Source organism: Quercus robur, chromosome 10, assembly GCF_932294415.1.
Source record: "Quercus robur chromosome 10, dhQueRobu3.1, whole genome shotgun sequence".
NCBI classification, from domain to species: domain Eukaryota; kingdom Viridiplantae; phylum Streptophyta; class Magnoliopsida; order Fagales; family Fagaceae; genus Quercus; species Quercus robur.
The window spans coordinates 296,527-317,544 of NC_065543.1; the positions used below are offsets into that span (position 1 = coordinate 296,527).

The 21,018-nt window shown below is 34.7% G+C and overlaps 2 protein-coding genes across 5 annotated transcripts; both read right to left on the reverse strand.

Annotated features, from left to right (window-relative positions):
- Positions 1-3,339: 3,339 nt before the first annotated feature.
- On the reverse strand, positions 3,340-8,646 carry LOC126703633 (methylenetetrahydrofolate reductase 2-like). Its single transcript, XM_050402658.1, has 11 exons — positions 8,018-8,646; positions 7,870-7,930; positions 7,701-7,783; positions 7,342-7,515; positions 6,615-6,788; positions 6,429-6,529; positions 6,196-6,307; positions 5,116-5,196; positions 4,853-5,030; positions 3,733-4,067; positions 3,340-3,613 (listed from the first exon to the last, which is right to left on the reverse strand). The coding sequence occupies exons 1-11, from the start codon at positions 8,414-8,416 to the stop codon at positions 3,530-3,532; spliced, it is 1,782 nt and encodes a 593-aa protein (XP_050258615.1). The 5' UTR covers positions 8,417-8,646; the 3' UTR covers positions 3,340-3,529.
- Positions 8,647-10,755: 2,109 nt separating this feature from the next.
- LOC126701894 (histone-lysine N-methyltransferase ASHH3-like) lies at positions 10,756-20,054 on the reverse strand. 4 transcript variants are annotated; one of them, XM_050400323.1, is made up of 14 exons: positions 19,822-20,054; positions 18,989-19,136; positions 18,134-18,263; positions 17,637-17,748; positions 15,957-16,056; positions 15,400-15,478; positions 15,141-15,312; positions 14,972-15,052; positions 14,739-14,865; positions 13,948-13,975; positions 13,729-13,816; positions 12,642-12,690; positions 12,480-12,563; positions 10,756-11,470 (listed from the first exon to the last, which is right to left on the reverse strand). In XM_050400323.1, the coding sequence occupies exons 2-13, from the start codon at positions 19,004-19,006 to the stop codon at positions 12,492-12,494; spliced, it is 1,056 nt and encodes a 351-aa protein (XP_050256280.1). In that variant the 5' UTR covers positions 19,007-19,136; positions 19,822-20,054; the 3' UTR covers positions 10,756-11,470; positions 12,480-12,491. The 4 variants fall into 4 exon arrangements, with proteins under 4 accessions (XP_050256280.1, XP_050256281.1, XP_050256279.1 ...); XM_050400324.1 differs by having other exon boundaries at positions 14,691-14,865; positions 18,134-18,212; positions 19,822-20,053; XM_050400322.1 differs by having other exon boundaries at positions 14,691-14,865; positions 19,822-20,052.
- Positions 20,055-21,018: the final 964 nt, after the last annotated feature.

A 21,018-nucleotide genomic window follows, 5' to 3' on the forward strand; every position in this document is an offset into this window, starting at 1 on the left:
TTCAGAACGCCCATGGACTTTTTGTTTTATGGACCTCCAGAGCTCCATAATGTTTTGTGCGTTCTCAGCCTTGGCTCAAAATGCAACTTTTTTCCAAAAAATTGCGTTTTGGATTGAACCAAACGCACTTTGGGCTCCAGCTTTCTTCAAAACGTGCGTTTCAGCTCCTAAAAGTTGAAACAAACGGGCACTAATTCGGAAGAAAACAGTCCATAAATATAAGCTTTGTTATCTTATTTTAGTCTAAGGAGCAACGAAAAGCATACGGACAATTGAGAATTTGAAATGGTGAAAGTGTGAAACGGATTAAAACTTCGTCCATGAACATATATAATTATTATAAAGTTGTGATATACAACTACGTTTTATGCTGGTTTTATTCTATGACAAAAAGTGTTGTAATTGCTTTAATTTTGTTCCTTGTTTTTTTGTGGGATTTTATTGTATTAAGTTGGTGAAGACTCAAGTTTAAATGAAGATCAGTGCATTTCGCAACTAGCTCACAAGAATTTCGCGAGAAGGGTTCCCGCGAAAAGGGAATGTGAGAAGCACATGACTGGAAGCTGAAAAGTCGTGCCAGACTATCGTTTTCGCGAGTGTCTCGCAGGCAAGGCCTTCTCGCGAGATACTTGTGAAACTCTCTGCCTGGATGATTTTTAAGTGTGACTTTCAATTGGTATCAGAGCGGGTACACTTGATTTGATTTCATTACCTAAGTGTGATCCTTGACCCCTTATGTGTTTTGCCATGGATTGTGTTTTGTATGCTTCTATGGATGTTGTTGAGTGTAACATGCCATGTGTTTGTGAAAATGCCTCTATGAGTGTTAATCCTCAAAATTGTGATGACATGTTATATGAATCTATAGGTGTTGTTGTTAATATTCCAAATGTCAAACTCTTGAAGAAAAAGACAAAGAAATTTCATGAGAATTTGAGTAAGTTCATTTCTGAAAAGGATGATTTAATTGCTAAGCACAATGAATCCAATAATTGGTTGAAAAGCATAAGAAACTTGTTGAACATTCTCTTGAAAACCTAAAGGAGTTTGAATGTTTGAATGTGGACTTGGATGCTAAACTAGTTTTGTCTAACAAACTTGTTAATGATCTTAAATCTGAAAATGAATCTCTTAAGATGCATGCCAAGTGTTTGATTGCTGAACCTATTGCTAAAAAAGATGAAAATATTTGTTGCAATCATGTTGTGGTCTCCAATTTTGTGCCTATTGTGTGTTCTTCCTCAAAGGACAAATCGGTGTACATTCCTCCTCACAAAAGAAATCAAAAGGTGGAGAGAAAGGCTCTTAAGCCAAAGCCTCTGTTTAGATCTCAATCTAAGGTTTTGGATGAATCTAAGTTTGTTCCAACTTGCTACCATTGCAGTGTGATCGGTCACATAAGACCTCAATGTTCCAAGTTGAAGAGAGAACAAAATCATGTTGCTCGATCTCTTCCCAAAAAGCCTAGTGGACCTAAACACATTTTTTTGTCACCATTGTGGTGCATTTGGTCATCTAAGACCTCATTGCTCTAAGTTTCATGCTCTTAAAAAAATCAAAAGAAAAGAGAAACTTGAGCTTCTTGGAAGTTGTACTAAAAAGGGTAAATCGGATTTGAGTGAAAATAGCATGTTATTAAAGAAAGTATTTAATGCTCTTAACTCTTTGTCTATGTGCATTTCCGGTTCTCATTCTTCCAACCTTCGTCTCACTTCTCATGTGAGTTTTGTCATTGTTCCCAAACTTACGTTTAAGTCCATAGTTTGTTATAGGGTATTTTGTCACGGAATAACCAAATGGGGAGCTTGTAAAGTTGTGATTTACAACTATGTTTTATGTTAGCTTTATTCCATGACAAAAAGTGTTGTAATTGCTTTAATTTTGTTCCTTGTTTTTTTATGGGATTTTATTGTATTGGGTTTAGTATTAAGTTGGTGAAAACTCAAGCTTAAATGAAAATCAGTGCATTTCGCGACTAGCTCGCAAGAAGTTCGCGAGAAGGGTTCCTGCGAAAAGGGCATGTGAGAAGCTGATGACTGGAAGCTGAAAAGTCATGCCAGGTTGTCGTTTTCGCGAATGTCTCACGGGTAAGGCCTTCTAGCAAGATACCCGCGAAACTCTCTGCTTGGAGGATTTTCAAGTGTGACTTTCTTACCCTTCACCTATACTATATATACCCTTATTATCCACAAATGTAAAGGATGCCAATTCAGAGAGAAAAACTCTAGATAGGTTTTCTACAACACATACACACCCATCTTTTAGAGAGAGAGAGAGAGAGAGCTACTTATCCTTAGTGAGAAATCATTATAGCCTCTTCTTCATCTTGTCCCATTGACATACCTTGAAAGGAGATTTGTACCCAAACACAACCTACACTTATTCAGAGTGTAAAGAGTGTTTGGAGCTTGGGAAGTTTTGGGGATATGCCAAAAAAAGCCAGTAAGGCTTGGTGGATGCAATCGGGCGTATTGTAGAATCTGGAAAACTAGACAAGACACGGTTCCAAGAAACCTTGTTGGAGTAAGAGCTTGGAGGGTTTAGGTATATTGGGTAGATTAGACTTAGAGGGTCTCTTGTTATTGGTGTATCTCAACTTATTGTCTAGTAGATTGATTTATCGCTTGGACGGTGGTGGAGAGATTTTTTGCTGAGTTTTTCGGTTTCCTCTTCGATAACATATCGCCGTGTTATCTTATGTTTGCATCTCTCTTCCCTCTTGTATTTGCATCTCTTTTCCCTTACTCTTGTGCTTTACTTTTATTGTTTGTTGTTCATGTTTATGCACTAAAGTAGCATCAGTTGATTGCGTTTCATTTACTCTTATTTCCGCACTTAGATAAGTTAGAGTAAAAGCTATAAATTAGAGTAAAAGCTATCTAATCGTAATTTTTAATTAAGAGTCTAACCAAGTTCTTATGTTTTTAACACATTTTCGAGCTTTCAGTTATATATAAATTAAAGTTGGCTTTGCTTTTATCTTTTCTCAATGACAAGAGGCAGCGGGAACGCATATATCCTTTAATTCAACATACCACCTCCCAATGGTAAGCATACGGACCATTGAATGATGAAACAGTTCCCAGCCTATATTTACTTTTCGTAGTTATTGGTGTTAGGCTGAGGACAAGAAAACCATTATTCAACAGCACATTTGACTAGAACTGGCAACATGAATGGAATGCAGTGATGTTCAAACTGATAACATCAAAACTTGAACGGGAAGCCAAGACAGAGAATCAGGGGCCTAGCATTACCGTACAAAGATCGGTGTTTTCCACAAATTCAATATAGATTGCTTCCGTGAAATCCCATTGAACTAGCGGGACACTGGCATACTTCTATTACCTAACCGCGATTACTTGTTATTCCAAATATAAAATTTGCATCATGAAGGAGGGGGGAGTTATCAAAATCCCAATGAATTATTAATACAAACCAATAAGATTATAAATTGACACATTCCAACAACAATTATATAAACCACCTTGAACCCAGAATTAAAGAGAGACCGAGATCACAGTTCATCTCAGAAATCTGCAAAAACAGCAAAAAGATCACCATGGATGTAATCGTTATCCACCAAGCTGACCAAGTAATAGCTGCTCTGGACCTGCAAAATAAAGGATATCATAATATCATCAATATTACATATATGAAGCCTTTGTCACGTGTGTCTGTGAATGTGATTGTGTCAAACATAAGAATTTCACATATATGATGAGAACTGACCTCTTCAAGCAGTTTTCTGGATGGATCACCCTCTGGGAACAAGGAAGCCCACCCCCTTGACCAGATTTCAAAGGCCTCATCCTTCCACACCATAAAGCTGGTAGGATCCACAACAGTTGGTTGGATTATCTCCTTTGCAGGGAAGACTCCCCATGTCACAGCATTCACAGCAGTTTGGTGGACATTGGATATCCAATTCCCTTCTTTGTTCACAGCCATGTAGGTTAGAGATGGGAAAGCCTTGCTTTTGGCAACAAGTGCATCCAACTTCTCCCTGGAACAGAAAAACTCTACATATGCCTTCTGATAAACATACCCTCCAGGTCCACCCCATCCTGAATCGTGCCAAAATAAGTCAAGAGGCATCAAAATTTAAATAGCCAGAAAAATCAAAGATCTAAAAATTATTTTGACAAAACAACTACAAATATTAAATCAGATCACCTTTCAAAATATGAAAATACTGTTTAATTTGACAACAATCTTTGAACAAAATAAGTGCCAGGCATACAAGACATCTTAAATATATGCATTAATAATTTATTTATTTATTAATAGAATTAAATAGATAGAACAATGTCAATTCATATATACATGTCTTTATTTAATAACTAATTTATTTAGTAAAAGGGAACACTCATATGGCAGAAATGGAAAAGGATGATGAAACTACCAAGTACAAATTGAAGTCAGAAGGTGAAGATCAACAACCAGAATAAACCACAACATGAATCCAGCAACATACTCTTGGTAAAAGGACATGCTTAAATTTGGAGTCATACGTTCTCTCTTGGAACTAAATATTATGGAACCCCTAACAACAAAGTGTATTATTTTGATCTTCATTAATGGGAATAGAAACAAAATCTCTTTTATAATATCCCAGGAATCAAAGTTCAATATCAGCTTGTAGCACAATAGAGTTCTCTATGTACTTTTGATTTTTCAGCAATTTAAACACTTCAAAGTAAGATTCTCAACAGTAGGAATCAAAAGAAAATTAAATCATTACTAACATCTAACTTGTGCTAGAGACACTCACATAGACATAAGATATGAAGTTATTTCATAATTTTTTGGATGACAAACCCACACATGCAATATAACAGTTTTTACTCACCAACAGATGGGGAATCAGATTTTTCCCCATTGACTGCTGGTTGGCTATTGACAGTGAGGAATCCCTTTATATTAATCTTCCCCAGCTGCTCATTTATGATTCGTGTCTCTGGCTGAAGCCCATCTAACTCTGACCATGGACTGCTTCTCAATTTTCCAAGGCAGTATTTCTTAAATTTCTGATATAGAAAAAATTCAAAGTAAAATTATGGGAAACTCTCTGGCAATGAGGAAAGACTATTACGCCCAAAATGGAGACTGTACCTCCTGAATATCATCAACATTTGTCAAGGGTGTAGCCCATTCTTCAAGAAGTTTCTTGTCACGTGCTCGTGGCCGCATGAACTGTTCAATAAATTATGACTTAGGTTAGAGATGGCCATGACTAAAGAAAATACATTTAACAGTACATGTAGCCTAACCAAATCACGGTTACTTCCATTTATTAAAACTAAATTATTCAATGAATATTTTCTACACAAGGAAGCAGTTGCCAGATACACAAAAGAGATGAGGTCCTAGAACTTCATATAAATGAAAAAAAATAGAAGAATGAAATAGCTATTCAAGGTATTATTATTCATTATGAGGACTGAGACAGAACCAAAGAGGTTTTGTATTCTCTACTTGTATCAAGATTCTGTTACAATCCAGGCAATCACCACTTGGAGAGTGTGCATATTATGCCAGAACCCATATAGGCAACATACTACCATTCAGATGATTTTATTTATTGATTCCACCAAGAGCCTTGACAAACTAACTCCACAAGGGTTAACTTTATCTTAAACCAGATCGCATATTTCCTTACCACCATCGGAATGAGGTACTATTGTTGTAAACCTTTTTAAAACAAAAAATGTAATGCTGTTGTTCCTAAGACCAAAGACCATTGACATTTAGATATTATATGTATGTAAAACCAACAAAAATAGATATGATTGCAATGCCAATAAAGAAACAACCCTTTATTATTACAAACCAACATTTTTAAATTGTTCAGTTTTACACATGCAAGCGGTGGGTCTTGAACCCATGACCTTATCCTCCACCTTGCTTTTACAAGGGGAGGAGGTGCCATCAATAAATATCAGCCTTATGAAATGAATGCAACATTGTTTTAAGTATTAATTATTCATATCAATGAAATGACATGATACAAACTGCAAACATAAAACAAATAAGCTTGTCATCAAGCCATACGAAAATATATTTGCTAATAAAGAAAGGAATTCTCAATGTTTTCCTCAGAGAATTTAAAGATAGTGAAAGGTTCAACATGATGAATTTTTAATATTTAGTACACAACAATTAAAAAAATAGAAGTTAAATGATCGTGCCCACCTGATAGTCACTTAATGCTCCATATGATGGATTGCAAGAATCACCCCACCGCCCATGTGGGTACTGGTCCCAGCCTATAGTCCTTGATATGTAGCTCTTTGGACGATTAGCCCTATCATCAATGGCTCAGAAGATAAGAAGTCTTGAAATTTAAACATACAATAAATTCTGTGCATCCCTAATTAATTGCTGGATTTTAGGTCCAAAATATAGCAGTTTCAAATGTTGCATACCAGAAAATTGGACGAACGTCTTCCTTCACACGGAAAACATTAGTCGGGCGTCTCCAAGGCAGGGACCTTGAAATTTTGGTCTCTTCAATCAGACCAAGATTCTGCCAAGTACATCCATTATCAGTACCTAAATGTTGTATGAGTACTAATATGTCACACACAATTGACTAGGATATGAGAAACAACCATTAATATAGCTAATGCTGACTTCTCCATGTTTAGGGTATAAAGATGCACTGTCTTAATCCCATGAGCTAAAATCTTCTTGCACATTTCAGTTCCAAGATGAATTCCATAGGCTTTGACAGCTTCTTCATTGTCCTTGATAGGCTCCAAGGCGGCCATAATTTCAGCAGGTATCTACAATATGCCAATAGATGCAAACACTCTATCACATTGATATGCACTGAGAGAGGCAGAAAGAGAACCACCATATTTCACAAGTTATCAACAGAACACACCATAACAATAACGAGTAACCATTTAGCAAATACATGCAAGGCAGGTTTTTCCACTTCCTACATTTATGAAGTTTGTGTCCATTTAAATTATTATTATTAATACAACAATAAGAACATCACCAATAAATCCTTAGTCCCAAAATTTTGGGGTCATGCATGGATCCTATAATAGGCTTGAGCTACATGTATTCTTCTTTGTCGTACTATCCTATCCAAAATCATACTCTCTTTAACCTCCTTAATGAACAAGTCCTTTTAGGTCTCCCTCTAGCTATTTTTCTTCACTGAAGCATATAATAAGTTTGACATAATTCAATAGTTTTAAAGGTTTGGCAACAACAAAAAAGAAAAAATTAACTGGAAACAGATTCTACCCATTAATATTATTGTTTAGAACTCTAGCATATACTAGAGGAATAAAAAAAAAATGATGGAAGTAGTGTGTGAATTACCTTAGTTTTGCAAAAACCAGTCATGCGAATGAAGCCCTTGTAGTTATTAATAGGCATAATTCCAGGAACAATGGGGCAAGTAATTCCAATTTGGCGACAATCATTCACAAATTTGAGGTAAATGTCAGTGTCATAAAACAATTGTGTGATGATTACATCTGCTCCGGCATCCACCTAAACACCATAACATAAGCACAAGAGAACATTTTATTAATAAAAATAAATAAATTCATTTCACTTTTTTTTTTAAAAAAAAAGAAATTCTTGAATCAACCATTAATTAACTACATCATAAACTAGAAGTGTGAATGTAGTACAAACAAAAAGCAGAATAATAAAGAGAGTGGTGTTGGTGTTACCTTCTGCTTGAGATAAACAAGATCCTTGTGATAAGCTTCGAGTGTAGCCAACCCATTTTCTCCGATCGCATCGGGATGTGCCTCTGCAGAGACCAAATATTATTATTATTAAGCAGCAGAAACGAAAGAATTAAACAAAAACACAAAAACAAAAGAAGAAAAAAAAAACCTGGATAACCAGCAACGGTAATGCCAAAGTAGTCACCATATTGGGCTCTGATATGTTTCACCTACAACATTAACAGTAACAGTAACAGTAAGAGATGAGATACATTAGAATATGAGAGAGAGAGTGAGAAGAGAGAGAAGAGAATTACGAGATCAAGAGCACAAGCAAAGCCACCCTCGATCTGAACAAACTTGTCCTGGCCTTTAGGAGGATCACCACGGAGAGCGAGGACGTTCTGGAGACCATTAACCTTGATGGTTTGAAGAGCGTGATCGATCTTCTCCACAGGCATGTTGGTGCAGGTGAGATGCATCATGGACTCGACGCAGATCATGTTCTGCATCCTGTTGGCGATGTCGAGAGTGAGATCGGCGGTGGAACCACCGGCTCCCCAAGTGATGTCGCAGAATGTGGGGTTGTGAGCCACCATACGCTCCATCCTCTCGAACAGGTTGTCCACTGCATCTTCAGTTTTGGGAGGGAAGAACTCGAACGAGAACACCACTTTTTCTTCCCCTGCCTCCCGGATCTTCTCTATTACCTTCATTTTTCCCACTCACACTCAGATCTGTGAAATCACCACCGACACTCTACTAATAAAAATAAAAATAATAAAGATGATGAATTAGATTAAATTTCTCTCTATTATAAGTAAGAAAGAAATTAGAGATTAGAGAGGAGTGAGAAAAAGGACACACAGAGAGATTGATTGTCTGTTCCCATTTTATAGAGAGAGAAACCCCACAATTACAAAACTCTCAGCTCAACAACCCCGCGGTCGAGGAGCCGAGGAAATGACAGCATTTTATCTCATGTGTATATAGCATCAATCATCACGTTGACGGCAGATCTATCATACTTATCATGTGTTCGCGCAACACCTTATCCCAACCCACTTCCCTCACCTAAAATCAAATTGCTTTTTTTTTTTTCTTTTTCTTCTCTTGGGAGAGAGAGACACGCACATGACTACAGGGCCAGGCTGCATCATTGATCATACCATAACAAATTGCATGTCAATTCATTTGAAAAATGTTGAACTTGACCAAATTCTCAACTCACATTTTCTTCACATTTTACACTACCTGTTAGGAAAAGTTTGATTAACTTTATGTCCGTTTAAGATCAGTTTATTTTGTTAAAATTGAAATTTTTTTTCTAAAAGTATTATAAATAAAAATAAAAGTAAAAGTAAGCTGAAATAGTACAATGAGACTCATAAATAGTACCAAAAAGTGCAATGGAATCTATGAATAGTAACAAAAATAAGCTGAATGGTAAAATGAGTTGACAAAAATAATCTTTGCCAAATAGACACTTCAGCTCAAATCTTAATGAAACTTTGGTTACCCACTCACCCCCTTCAAAATAGAATATAATAAATCTTTTTTCTTTAATCCTCTTAAAAAAAAAAAAAATCATGAATGGTCCTCATTTAGATCAATCTTTTTGCTTAGAAGTTAGAATCATAATATTAATCAAAATGTGAGTAAAACTATTGTCAAATTTACTATTAAAAAAAAAAAAAAAAACCTTACCAACTAACATAGTAATTATTGATTTGTGCCACTTTAAAATTATAGTAAGTTATAAGTGAATGTTTAATTTTTTTTTTCTATTATTGATGATACATCACTTTTGTATTAATATTTGTATTATCCATTAAACAACTGGACTATCATATTACTATTTCACATTATCAATTATGTGTAAAAATACTTGAACACCAATTAAAAACTAAACATAATGGGTAAAGTTTAGGTATGGTATTTTATTTACAATACATTAAGTTCCCAAATAAAATTCAATTTAACTCTATCAAAAGAAATATATATCAATTTAACTATATATTTAAATTTAATTGAAGAATCTAATATATTACATCTAAAGTACTATACTTAAGTTTTACCTTTAAATGAGTTTTAATTAGCTCAATTAATAAAATCTAATGTCGTCAAATAAGAAATTTGGAATTTGAGCTCATCTACACAAAAAACCCAATTAATATATTGACCTTATAATTAAAAATTAAAAAAGAAATCATGAGTTGAAATATTATCGTATAAAATTTTTTTTTTACCCTTAATAATAAACTCAATCCAATGATATTCTTTAATATAATTTAAAGGAATAAGTTATAGTAACATTTCAATTTTGAACACCACTCCGGTTTCATCGTGGAGACAAGTGTAGAATTATAAATAGCAAAGAAACAAAAAATAGCACGAGCCTTAATTTTTAATGTTGCTTTCTTCCTGTACATAATACGTTTCTTTCAACGTCTTTTGGTTGGTGACGAGAGAAAAGGCTTACTAGTCTCAGATCCAAATCCAAAATGGACCAAATTAGGGGAGGTTCAAACAAGGATTTAGCTTTTATTCCTATTATTATTTTGTAGCTAAAAAGAAATCATTCTCGGTTAAGACGCAGTTAGGCTTTAAGGGTTGAATCCTGATTGGTCGAGGGTCACCATCCTTTCCTACTACCGAGCGAGTCTCCACTCTCTCTCTCTCTCTCACCCTCTCTCACCAGCACCCCGCATAATTGAAAAATCAGAGAAAGCAGGACATTCAGGATGGTTGGCCTAAAGTATGGTTGGTGGGTGGGACCACCACACCAACCTCCATTCCTTTCCACCCATCTCCATCTCCATTTCCTCGCCAAATCCTCGTCGCACAATGACAAATATTTTACACACGCATCAATGACTTCTATCAAATTCACCCATCCTTCCCCAATCTCTATACTCATTTGAAAACACAAATAGGTCAACGACTGCAAGGGAAACAAAAAATATCTACAATCATACCAACCCTATAAATTATAATAATCCAAAGAGATTAGAGAGAGAATACCAATATAAAACATGCAATGAACCAGGCATAATGAGTTACAAACCATCTGTTTATTCAATGCTTTTATTATATATGGGGCAGCCCCATAAAATTATTGTATTTCATAAATGTTGGATGTCGATGAAACAGGAAAATATGGTTGGTAATTTCAACTACCTGATTGGGCATCAAGCCTCTCAAATTGTTAAAGAACAAGCTCCTCATGCCAAAATTCAAATGAAACATCAAGACATTGGTTGAAAACTAAAAATGGAGACTACTTGTACTCAATCTAATTCTAAGAACATATAATCCAAATGACATTTATCAGACACAGAATACAAACCAAGTCGACTTTGAAATCAAGTGCCCAGCACAAGATCTCATTTTCTTGGATATAACTATGCATTCCCCAAGGCGTGTATGTTCTCCACCTTCATAGGAATTTGTAGTGTCACAAGCATTACACTTAATCCAGAGGGGTGCCTTTACCAGCCAAGTATTCCCCCCTTCACCAAAAAATAAAAGCATCATATATATTCAATGGAATCAGCTTATGAACTCCTTATTAGAAGAATTAAGAACAAATTACATTTGGTACAGCATTCTTGTGAACCCTGTGAAGGGAATGACAAATCCTTATTTATGTGAGAGCACAGCTAGGGTTCCTACATTTGGTATAACATTCTTGTGAGTCAGGTGCAGGACAGAAGGATCTTTGTTTCATGAGAAATGGAGGAGGCAACGGGTCAATGAAGTAGTGATACCTGAAATTCAAACAATAAAAATATCTGAGTTTGACCTAATTATGTATTGATTTCACAGCCATTAACCAAGCCTGAAAAAGGAATATGCACATACAGTGAAACATGTTAGAAATGCTTATTATCATCTGTGGTATCTTTACTTCAACAAAATCCTTCAACCATGAAAAAACAACAAAAAATAACAAGCAAAATCATCAAAAATTGCGCATGCTAAACTAGTAAGACAATGCAGACATTATAAGAGAAAAACATTTATTCTATACAACTAGAAGCATAAAATAATATTTAATTTGCAAGTACAAACATCTAGATTGTGGAGCTCTCTGAATACAGAAGTAACAGAGAGCAAAATTATGTGCCATCAAGAGTGCATAGACCGTCTATTTTCTTTTTCTTATTTTTTTAATAATAAGTATAAACCATCATCATCATTCATACATCTAAGGATAAAAAGACAACGGTGGAAAGAAAAGAAAGAAAAAAAAAATTGAAAACAAAACCCCCCCCCCCCCCTCCCTCTCTCCTATATTCAATGTTAAAACCTCACTATCACCTGAAACGCACTTAATTTTTTATACAATAAATATGCTACCTTTACCAATATGGACAAAGCCTCCTTCAGTGCCTTTGACCATCACCCTGCTCAAAATAAAAATGCAGACAACAAGCAAGCTTCCACCATTTCCCCAAATCCCCACTGGAGGTTAACAAGTTACCCTTACCAATTTGGACAAATCCCATTGAGTGCCTTCAAGTAACACCCTTGGTCAAAACTCAAAACACAGACCAGAAACAAGCTTTCACCATTTCTCCAAATCCCCACTAAGAGTGAGCATGTGATCCCCCTTCAAATATTACTTTTTCTTGGAATATCTCAATTTCCCCCCCCTCAGTTTTGCTAATACAAATGCTCAAAGAGTTGGCAAATATAATTCAAAGATACAGATAACATTATATGACAGTCTAGGGATGAAAAACATAAGCCATATTAAGCAAAAGTTGTACTCACCTCATAATTAAATCACAATGTTACAAGTTCCCAATCTTCTTTGGTCATGTCAAGAAATTCAATAGCACCATCTTCAAACATGATCTGCCAAAACATACATCTATTCAGATGGGCTCATCATACTCGTCAAATCAACAGAAACCAACAGAGAAAATCCCTTACTGAGTGTTTTCTGGAAAATTTATCAAAACGTTTAATAATACCAAAGGACCTGCAGCATATAAAGCAAGGAATAATTTTAGCACACTAAGTTATAATATAACATAAAATGTCAGTATGTTAGAACTCAAAAATTGAAGGAAAAAAAATCTAGCAAATGACAATTTTAATAACATAAAAATTAGATAAATTAGTAAACGGGGAAGTAAGAGTATAACAGAGGGATTAATCCATTAAGGTCAACTCAACTATACCAAATATATTAACAGATTGCATCATTGCCAAATTTTAGTAATAATAATAATTTAAAAAAATAAATAAATAACTTCCAACCTAAATTTAACAAAAACAAACCTAAATCAGGAATTGAATAATTATTCAAAGTCCATTTGCAATCACAGATAACACCTCTGGTATTGCATCTCAACTTTTATCAAATGACCAAGTTCTAACACAAAATTAAAAAAGCATAGAAAGGCAAGCCACTTTAACAAAAACAAACCCTATTAAATACCACTGGCTTTTGCTGAATCACTTAAAAGAAACCATGAACTAATATTTATATGAATCAATTATAAAAGCTAAATGAGTTATCTACATATTATGATTACACTTAAATAGTTGCAGAAAATTCAGACAGAAATTCATCTCACTTCAGATGAAAGAAAGCATCATGCAATCTGCTTGGGATATGATGAGTTCATCTAAGTATCCTATTTGGCCACAAATGAATCCTTCTATTACAACTAGGTTGGTCCAGTAATGCATTGATAGGCGATAAGCAGCACAAAAGGAGTCACAAGCAATAATTGACCAAATTATTATAAATTTTTCTAGCCAAAGTGTAACCAGCCTATATGACCAAGGCTGAGAGAGAGGTGCGCACAAGTGAATGGGTGGGTAGTAAAAGGCTCCAGTTGGGAAATGGGAAACTGAGAAAAGGCATACCAGGCACACCACTTAAAATAAATAAGTACTAAAAGAATTATGGCTATTGCAGTTTTTCAAATTTAGTTTTCTTTACATTGTAATTAAAACAACACTTGCAAAATGCAGAATACTAGGAAAGGAGCAGACATTCTGCAAATACCTTTTGTTCATGGGGCGAGTTATCATGATAACTTCACCAATACAATTACGGGAGCATGTTCTTTGTTGCTCACTAACATGCGAACTCCCTGAATGAGAAAGTTAAAAAGTATGATAAACAAGTAAGAGCTCTGAATAAAACAATCATAGGAATCATTACAATTTTAAATGCAGTTGATATATTAGAAGACAACAACATATGAAGGAAAAAATTCATTACCTACATGTAAACCTCCATTCTGATAAACCTTTCCAAACAAAAACCCAATAATTAGTCCATGTTTGATAGAAATTCAAATTTAAGCATGTATTACACAGAAAATAACTTAATAAGCCATTGATGCTGCTAGAAACTTATAAAACCAAAATGCATTGTATTCTAACCAAATAAATAAATACAGAGAGAGAGAGAGAGAGAGAGAGAGAGAGAGAGAGAGCTTTTTAATGGCTAAGTTGTAAAAATGCTGGATTATCAAAACCTAAAACTAAGTACTTGGAATTGTACTTACTGTTTTACTTCTTACTGATCATAACTAAAGTTACTAAACCAAATCCCTGATCCATACACTAAGCCAGATACTCACAAACCTAAATGTCAATTTCATGGAGGAATAAAAAATTTTGGTGTTTCAAATACAACCCTAAGCATTCCCCAAACACCAATTCCATGATTAGTATTTAGGATGTTAAAAATATTTGCATACTCTTTGTAGAGAGATATAGCCACACTCAACAAGCAAGACAATTATTATTATTGTTTTTTTTTTGGCTCATTTACAGCAATGTGGGGAGGGGTGATTTGAACCCTAGACATCCCTCTTGGAAACACAAAGAGGTGCCAGTTGAGCTAAAAGGCTCTAGGAATGATCAAACTAAAAACACGAGATAAAATGGAAAATGAGATTGAAGTTTCTAAGTCATATCTTGAAAATATCATATTATCAAACAGCCACCTATACATACATCTTCTCCAGACAGAATTGCTTTCAGTTTAGGAGATGACACAGCCACCTGGTATGCCACTAGCTTTAATGCAGCATCCGAAGACATCTTAGGCTTGGTAGGTCTAACCCCCAGCTTCCGCCTGCAGCCAGCAGCACCACAATGGCAATCTTGATCTGCACCAAATTGAACAAACCTGCTAAATTTGTTAGACTTTAGTACAAGAACACAAAATCACATGAATTTATGGCATATGTATTGAAGTGAAAGGACGCATCTAAGAGTTATGCAAAGGCTCATACTGATAATCATAGGTCAGATGCTCGCCCTTTTTTATGTCACGAGTTGCAAATATGCCAATTCTTGTTTCCCCATCAATTATCCTTGAAAAAAAGGGAACAAAACAATAAATATAAGAACAAATAAAAAACATTACAACTACAAAATTGACATTAAGGATCAGTGGATAACCATTTCTGCATCTCGGTATTGGGACAACAGCTATGGTTTATATATCTTGACTTGTTTCCCTTGTATGTGGCATCAATTACCATATCTCGATTAATTTCACACAAGTAAAAGTTTGTCTCTCCACGGTGTTTCATATTCCAAAGCCTTTCCTCACATGTCTTGTCATCAATAACTGCATTAAACAGCATCATTTAATCAGCATCCAAAACAATACAAAAAGCCAGATAGAGATGGTATAAATAATGATTGAAGAGGTCACCTTCTCCCACATACTCTATTACAAATTCTCCGTGCTTGATATCTTCATCCGCCACAATTCCAGAGCCACATTTTTCAGTCTGCAAGCAAGCAACATCATAAAATAAATTGTTATTTTTATGTGCATGTACATGCTGCAACAAAAAAATTTCAAGTGATCCTATGTACAAGAGATGAGAATGCCAAAACAAAATATAAAATCAATTGAAAGGGGCATGAACTCTCAATGAAATCTGCTAACTGCTGGTTGCTAAACTTTGTTGAAAATTTGTGGTGGTTGGGGTGGGTGGGTGGGGGGGGGGGGGGGGGGGGGGGGGGACTACATACAGCATAAACTATCACATTAGTATGCCATTTCTAATGCTTGGTTGTTTTTACTCATAGACTGTAGCATTTGTACCTCCTTTTGTCCTTTACAGTATCTCCATTCCCCATCTTTGTAATATTTTTCTTATTTTATTATAAAATCTAACAATAAATAAGGGTAAGAATGAAAAAAAAAACCTTGCTGCACAGGATGCAAGTCAATTCAAATAAAAACCTCAATGAGAAGTATACCTTCACCAGTTTCATCTTCTTCACAGGTCGGTGCTGAAATGGTTTGTTGAGGCATGAACTCCCACATTTACAGCCAGAAGAACAGCTAGACAGAAGCATCCTATAGGAATAAACTGTCAAATTATGCACAGGAATCCTTTTTGTTAATTGAGAATCTTGTGGTCAGATGTAACAACAGTTGAGGTAAATTTCAAATCACATTTTGCCCATTACAGAAACCACCTCCTTTTGAAACAGGTAATCAAATCCAGATGGTTTAAAAATACTTGTAAGACAAGAGTATAACGAAGATGATAAAGAAAAATATTACTTTCCTATTACATTTTTTTAACAACCCAAGACACCATTGTTTGAGTTAATGAACAAATCATGGATGTGATTTGATTCAAATACGTTGGACAATAGCTTTTTCTGGTATTAGCTTTTGATATGATTAAAAATCTTAATATTCAGTTAAAAAAATTACATTCATATATGCACTAATTTGATCTAATCCTATTGCTTGGCCCGAAATGAATAAAAAAAACGCAACAAATTATGCAGTCATACATGTATTTGTATTACACGTGGAGTCAAGGACATGTATGACTGATAAATATGGGATGCCCTGTGAATGAGTAAAATCCATTAACAATAATTTGCTTATGCATTAATTGGGAACTTGGCAAGGTAGTCAAAGGTGAGAGGCAGCCTTAAGGTGCCAAGGCCTTGTATCGCCCAAGGCATGAGGCAACAGAAAGGCGCTAGCCTGAGTAAAGCAAGGCGCCAATTCTAAATATATTTATCACACATATAGAACTTAAATCATATGTACCTAATGTATTGAAATATGATGATGAAGTGTTTCTAAATGTGTTGCATTAAGAAATTAAGTCTATCAAATGATTTTGAAATAGGATTAACATAGTTTAGGCTCTATTAGTTATTCCAACAATAGGCTTTACAACAAGCTTCTACTATAAATTAATTAATCTAACAATAAGTTTTACAACAAACTCTTGTAAATTAATTTATCTAACAATAGATTTTATAACATGATAATTTAAATTAATAATCTAATACTAGGTTTTACAACAACCTTCTCTATAAATAAATAAAAGGTCATGTTAATGGGTGCCCTTAGGGTAATTGTTAATAAACCAATTTAATAAATTTTTAACACCACTTTCATGGGAAAGATGAAAAGCCGCAAATTTTTTTTTTTTTTCTTTTCCCATGGAAGTTTTCTAAAATTATTTCTTAAACCAATGCCCTTAGGGCATCCGTTAACTTTTTCCATAAATAAATTTATTAAAATAAATAAATAAACAAGACTCTCGCCCTTAGCACCTTTTTCATGGCTTAAGGCAGTTGCCTTGCTCGCCTAGGCTCTAAAGGCGCCTTGCCTTAGAGCCTTTAAGTCGCCTCAGAGCATTTAAGGCACCTAAGTGGCGCCTTGCCTCACCTTTGACTACAATGAAACTTGGTGAGCATACTGTTGCCACAATAACTTGCTTTCTTGGTTGATTCACCATAGCACTGCTAGAGTGATTTGGATTAGTATCAAAGTGTTTCTAACTCAACCAAGGGCAAGTTGCATACTGTGACTTGATAAGGGATAGGCGACCAATTTAAATTGTTAACGGACCTATTTCAAGACATACAAGGTAAAGCAACCATAATTCCAAAGACATTCCTTACCCACAATGGCAATCTCTACCACACACGCCAGAAGATCCAGGTGATGGGCTACAGGAACAGAATATTCCATCGTCCTCAAGGCGTCTTTTAATTCTCTTTGTGAGATATATATCTTAAATTTGTCAATATCAACAAAGGAAGCTACAGAAAGATTTTGAGAGAGGGAGGGGGAGAGAGAACAAAACACTTCAGAGTATATTAAACTATAAATCAAAAACTGATGTGTCAGCCAATATACCACAGACTCAAATCAGCTAAATCAATGTAAGACAAGTCTAATTAATGAGATATATGAGATAATAAATGAAGGTTTAAAGATATGACAATAAAAATGACTAAAATTTTACCAATGCTAAACTTGCTATAACTCAATCAAGCCTTGATCCCACTAATCAGGGTCAGCAGCAAACCTACTATGAGAAGCTCAAATAAGTTTCACATAATATCTTACAACTATAATATGGTTACATAACTGAAACTGCATTTTAAAAGGATACTTCGCCTTATAAAGGTGTATGGCATTGGCTTCCATTTATTAAACCAATCTGGAAGTTCGAAATCAACAGGATTCCCAATCTGCTTCAGCAAGTTGTTAAAAACATTCCCGACACGATTGTGCTCAGGAGTCTGATTAAATGCAAGACAGCAAGAAGCAAGAGCAGTAATCACAATAATTTGATTAGCATTATACACAATACAGTAGCCTGAAAACAGATTTGACTTAAACCAATAGAACAATCATTTCTTGAAAATATCATAAACAAGAGAGCCAACCAAAAGAATTTAGGCAAACATGTGCGTTTTGCCAGCTTATTTGTTGACATGTGAGAGAAAAAGTAACTTTAGGCAATAATGTGGCTTAATTCACCTTTAAGTAAATGAGCTAGCCTAACACACAATCAACCATAATTTAAAAAAAAAAAAACTCTAGTTATCTGATCTGATAAATACTGTGGCATAAAAAACTATAGGCTCCTAAAGTGAACTTCAATTATACATTGTTTGGTGAAAAAAAGTTATTTGGGTTGTAGTGAAGTGAATCCTACGGTAACAATATTTCAAGAAGGGAACTGAACAATTAAAAAAAAAAAAAAGCAGTTTCACAGCTTTGGCAAGCACATTGTGGTTTTGGAGGAGTGTAGTTGAGTTGACATAGCAAAGAGAGTCACACACACACACTTGTAGTGTATGAAATTCATGAAAATCAAGTTCCTACTTCCTACTACCAAGCAAGGAAAGAAAATGAAACCGTCTTTATCACATATATACATATATCCAAAATATAATAAAGAATTACAGAGTATACATAAGTTCAATTCCAACAAAGTGTGTATAAGAAAAGATTAAACAACCTTCTTTGTAGCAGGCATGGCCTCAACTCAAGTAGAGTCACCACATAAAATATTGAGAAATAAAGGCCTCTGCTCAATTGAGTAGGGAAGTCAATATCTCAAAGCAAAATAAAGCTCTAGCTCGAATCAAACTGAGTGCGACTGTAACCTACGAATCAAGAAAAGTATATAACATTAGAAAATGAAAAATCAATAGCTTACCGTTCCAAAAAAACAGGCTACAGACTTACAGCGAATTCAGTAAAACATAGGTAAGAAATAGTTAAGTTTGTGGTTTGGGTAGGGTACAATAAAGCAAACTAACAAGTTCAGGTGGATAAGAAGTTGGAAAAAGAACAAAAATTGAAGAAAACTTGTGCATATTAAATTTAGGAGTAGGTGTATTATGAAATTATTCACATTACAATAACATAGTAGTGGCTATAGTATAAAGAAAAATGAATGGAAGATGTCAAGACTCAGAAATGTATAATGAAAAGTTGAAAAGATTTGAATCTTGTAAGGTTTCATAAAAAAAGAAAAGAAAAGAAAAGAAAAACATTTGAAATTTGTGGGATGTTGGAATTTGGTAATAACTGAAAGAAACAAGTTGCATGTATGAAATTTGGAAAATTAAGAAGATAAGAGTAAGAGCAGAGCATGGATAATAATACCTAATTTCAGAGAAGAAATTAAAACGCGAACGAAATGAAGCAATTATTAAAGAAAAAAAGATTCAGTTTGTTTGTGAGAGTGGTGGTTTGGGAAATATGAAACCACAGACAGTAGGTTTTTAAGCAAATGAACAAAGAAAGTAGCATAGCATAAGAAGAAGAAGAAGAAGAAATGGTTACCGGGAGGGAAGAATGAATGAAAATGAGATCTGGCAGAGAGTTAGACGCAGTAGAGACAGTGAGCCAGAAAAACGAAAGGTAGAACTAAAACTAAAACCAAAACCACGACAAGACAACAGAACGTGAATTTGCAACTGGACCAACCCAATCCATCGATACATAACCTAAGGCTAAGGCTAAGGCTAGGCGCGGCCGCATCTTTTTCGCCCATTTTCCCATCTCCTTTTGCGACTAACCCACCCGACCCGTCTTCATTCAGTTTACGCTCCATAACATTAATAAATAAATAAAAAAGGTTTTTTTTTTTTAATAATAATAAATATGTAGCAACATATTTTATAATAAAAAGTTAAATTGATTTAAGACCATTTTGAGAAAATCTTTTAACAAATATTCTATTCATATTTCATGTCACTTAATTTTCCCACTCTCTTATAACATCAGTTTTCATGAACATTATAGCTCTCTAATAACATCAGTTTTCACACCCTTGGTGCGATGGTCACTCCACAGGTATAAGTGCTTGTAGGGTGTGGGGGGCAAGGGCCGGGGTTCAAATCTCCAGGAGGGAGTTTCACACACATATACACTTAGATTAGGCTAGAGTAGAATTCTATATTGTATCAAAAAAAAAAAATAATATCAGTTGCTAGAAGTTTTATAACTCCATTGACTTTTTCTCGTATTTTTAGCGAAGTTCAATTATCAAATTATATTAAAAAAATAAAGCAAAGCATTAGTAGGGGGAAAAAAATTTAGAAATCCTAGACTCAAGACTCTTTTAGACAAATGATTATATCAATTGGAGTAGCAACAAAGTAGATAAGTTAAAAGGATAAGTTTTAGGATAAATTACCTTTATATTTAGCCAACCCCCGAGTTGAAACAGCTAAGAATATCTGTAAAATTTATATATAGCAGCTATTCATTATGCTTTAAAATAGATATAGTAACATGATTAAATCCCTTCCTCTCTCTCACGGTTAGGAACATCAAAGGGTTAAATCCCTTCAATCCATCTCATCAAATCTTCTAGCTAGGTTGATTTCTAGCTCAGTTATTCAAGAACCCGAAGCTAGGTAAGGGAGAGTTAGTGCTAATTCTTTTAAATTATGTAATTTCCTCTAGTGGCTTTGATTGTTTTTTTTTTTTGAGCATAGTGGCTTTGATTGTTGGTAAAATGGGTTTCAAAAACTA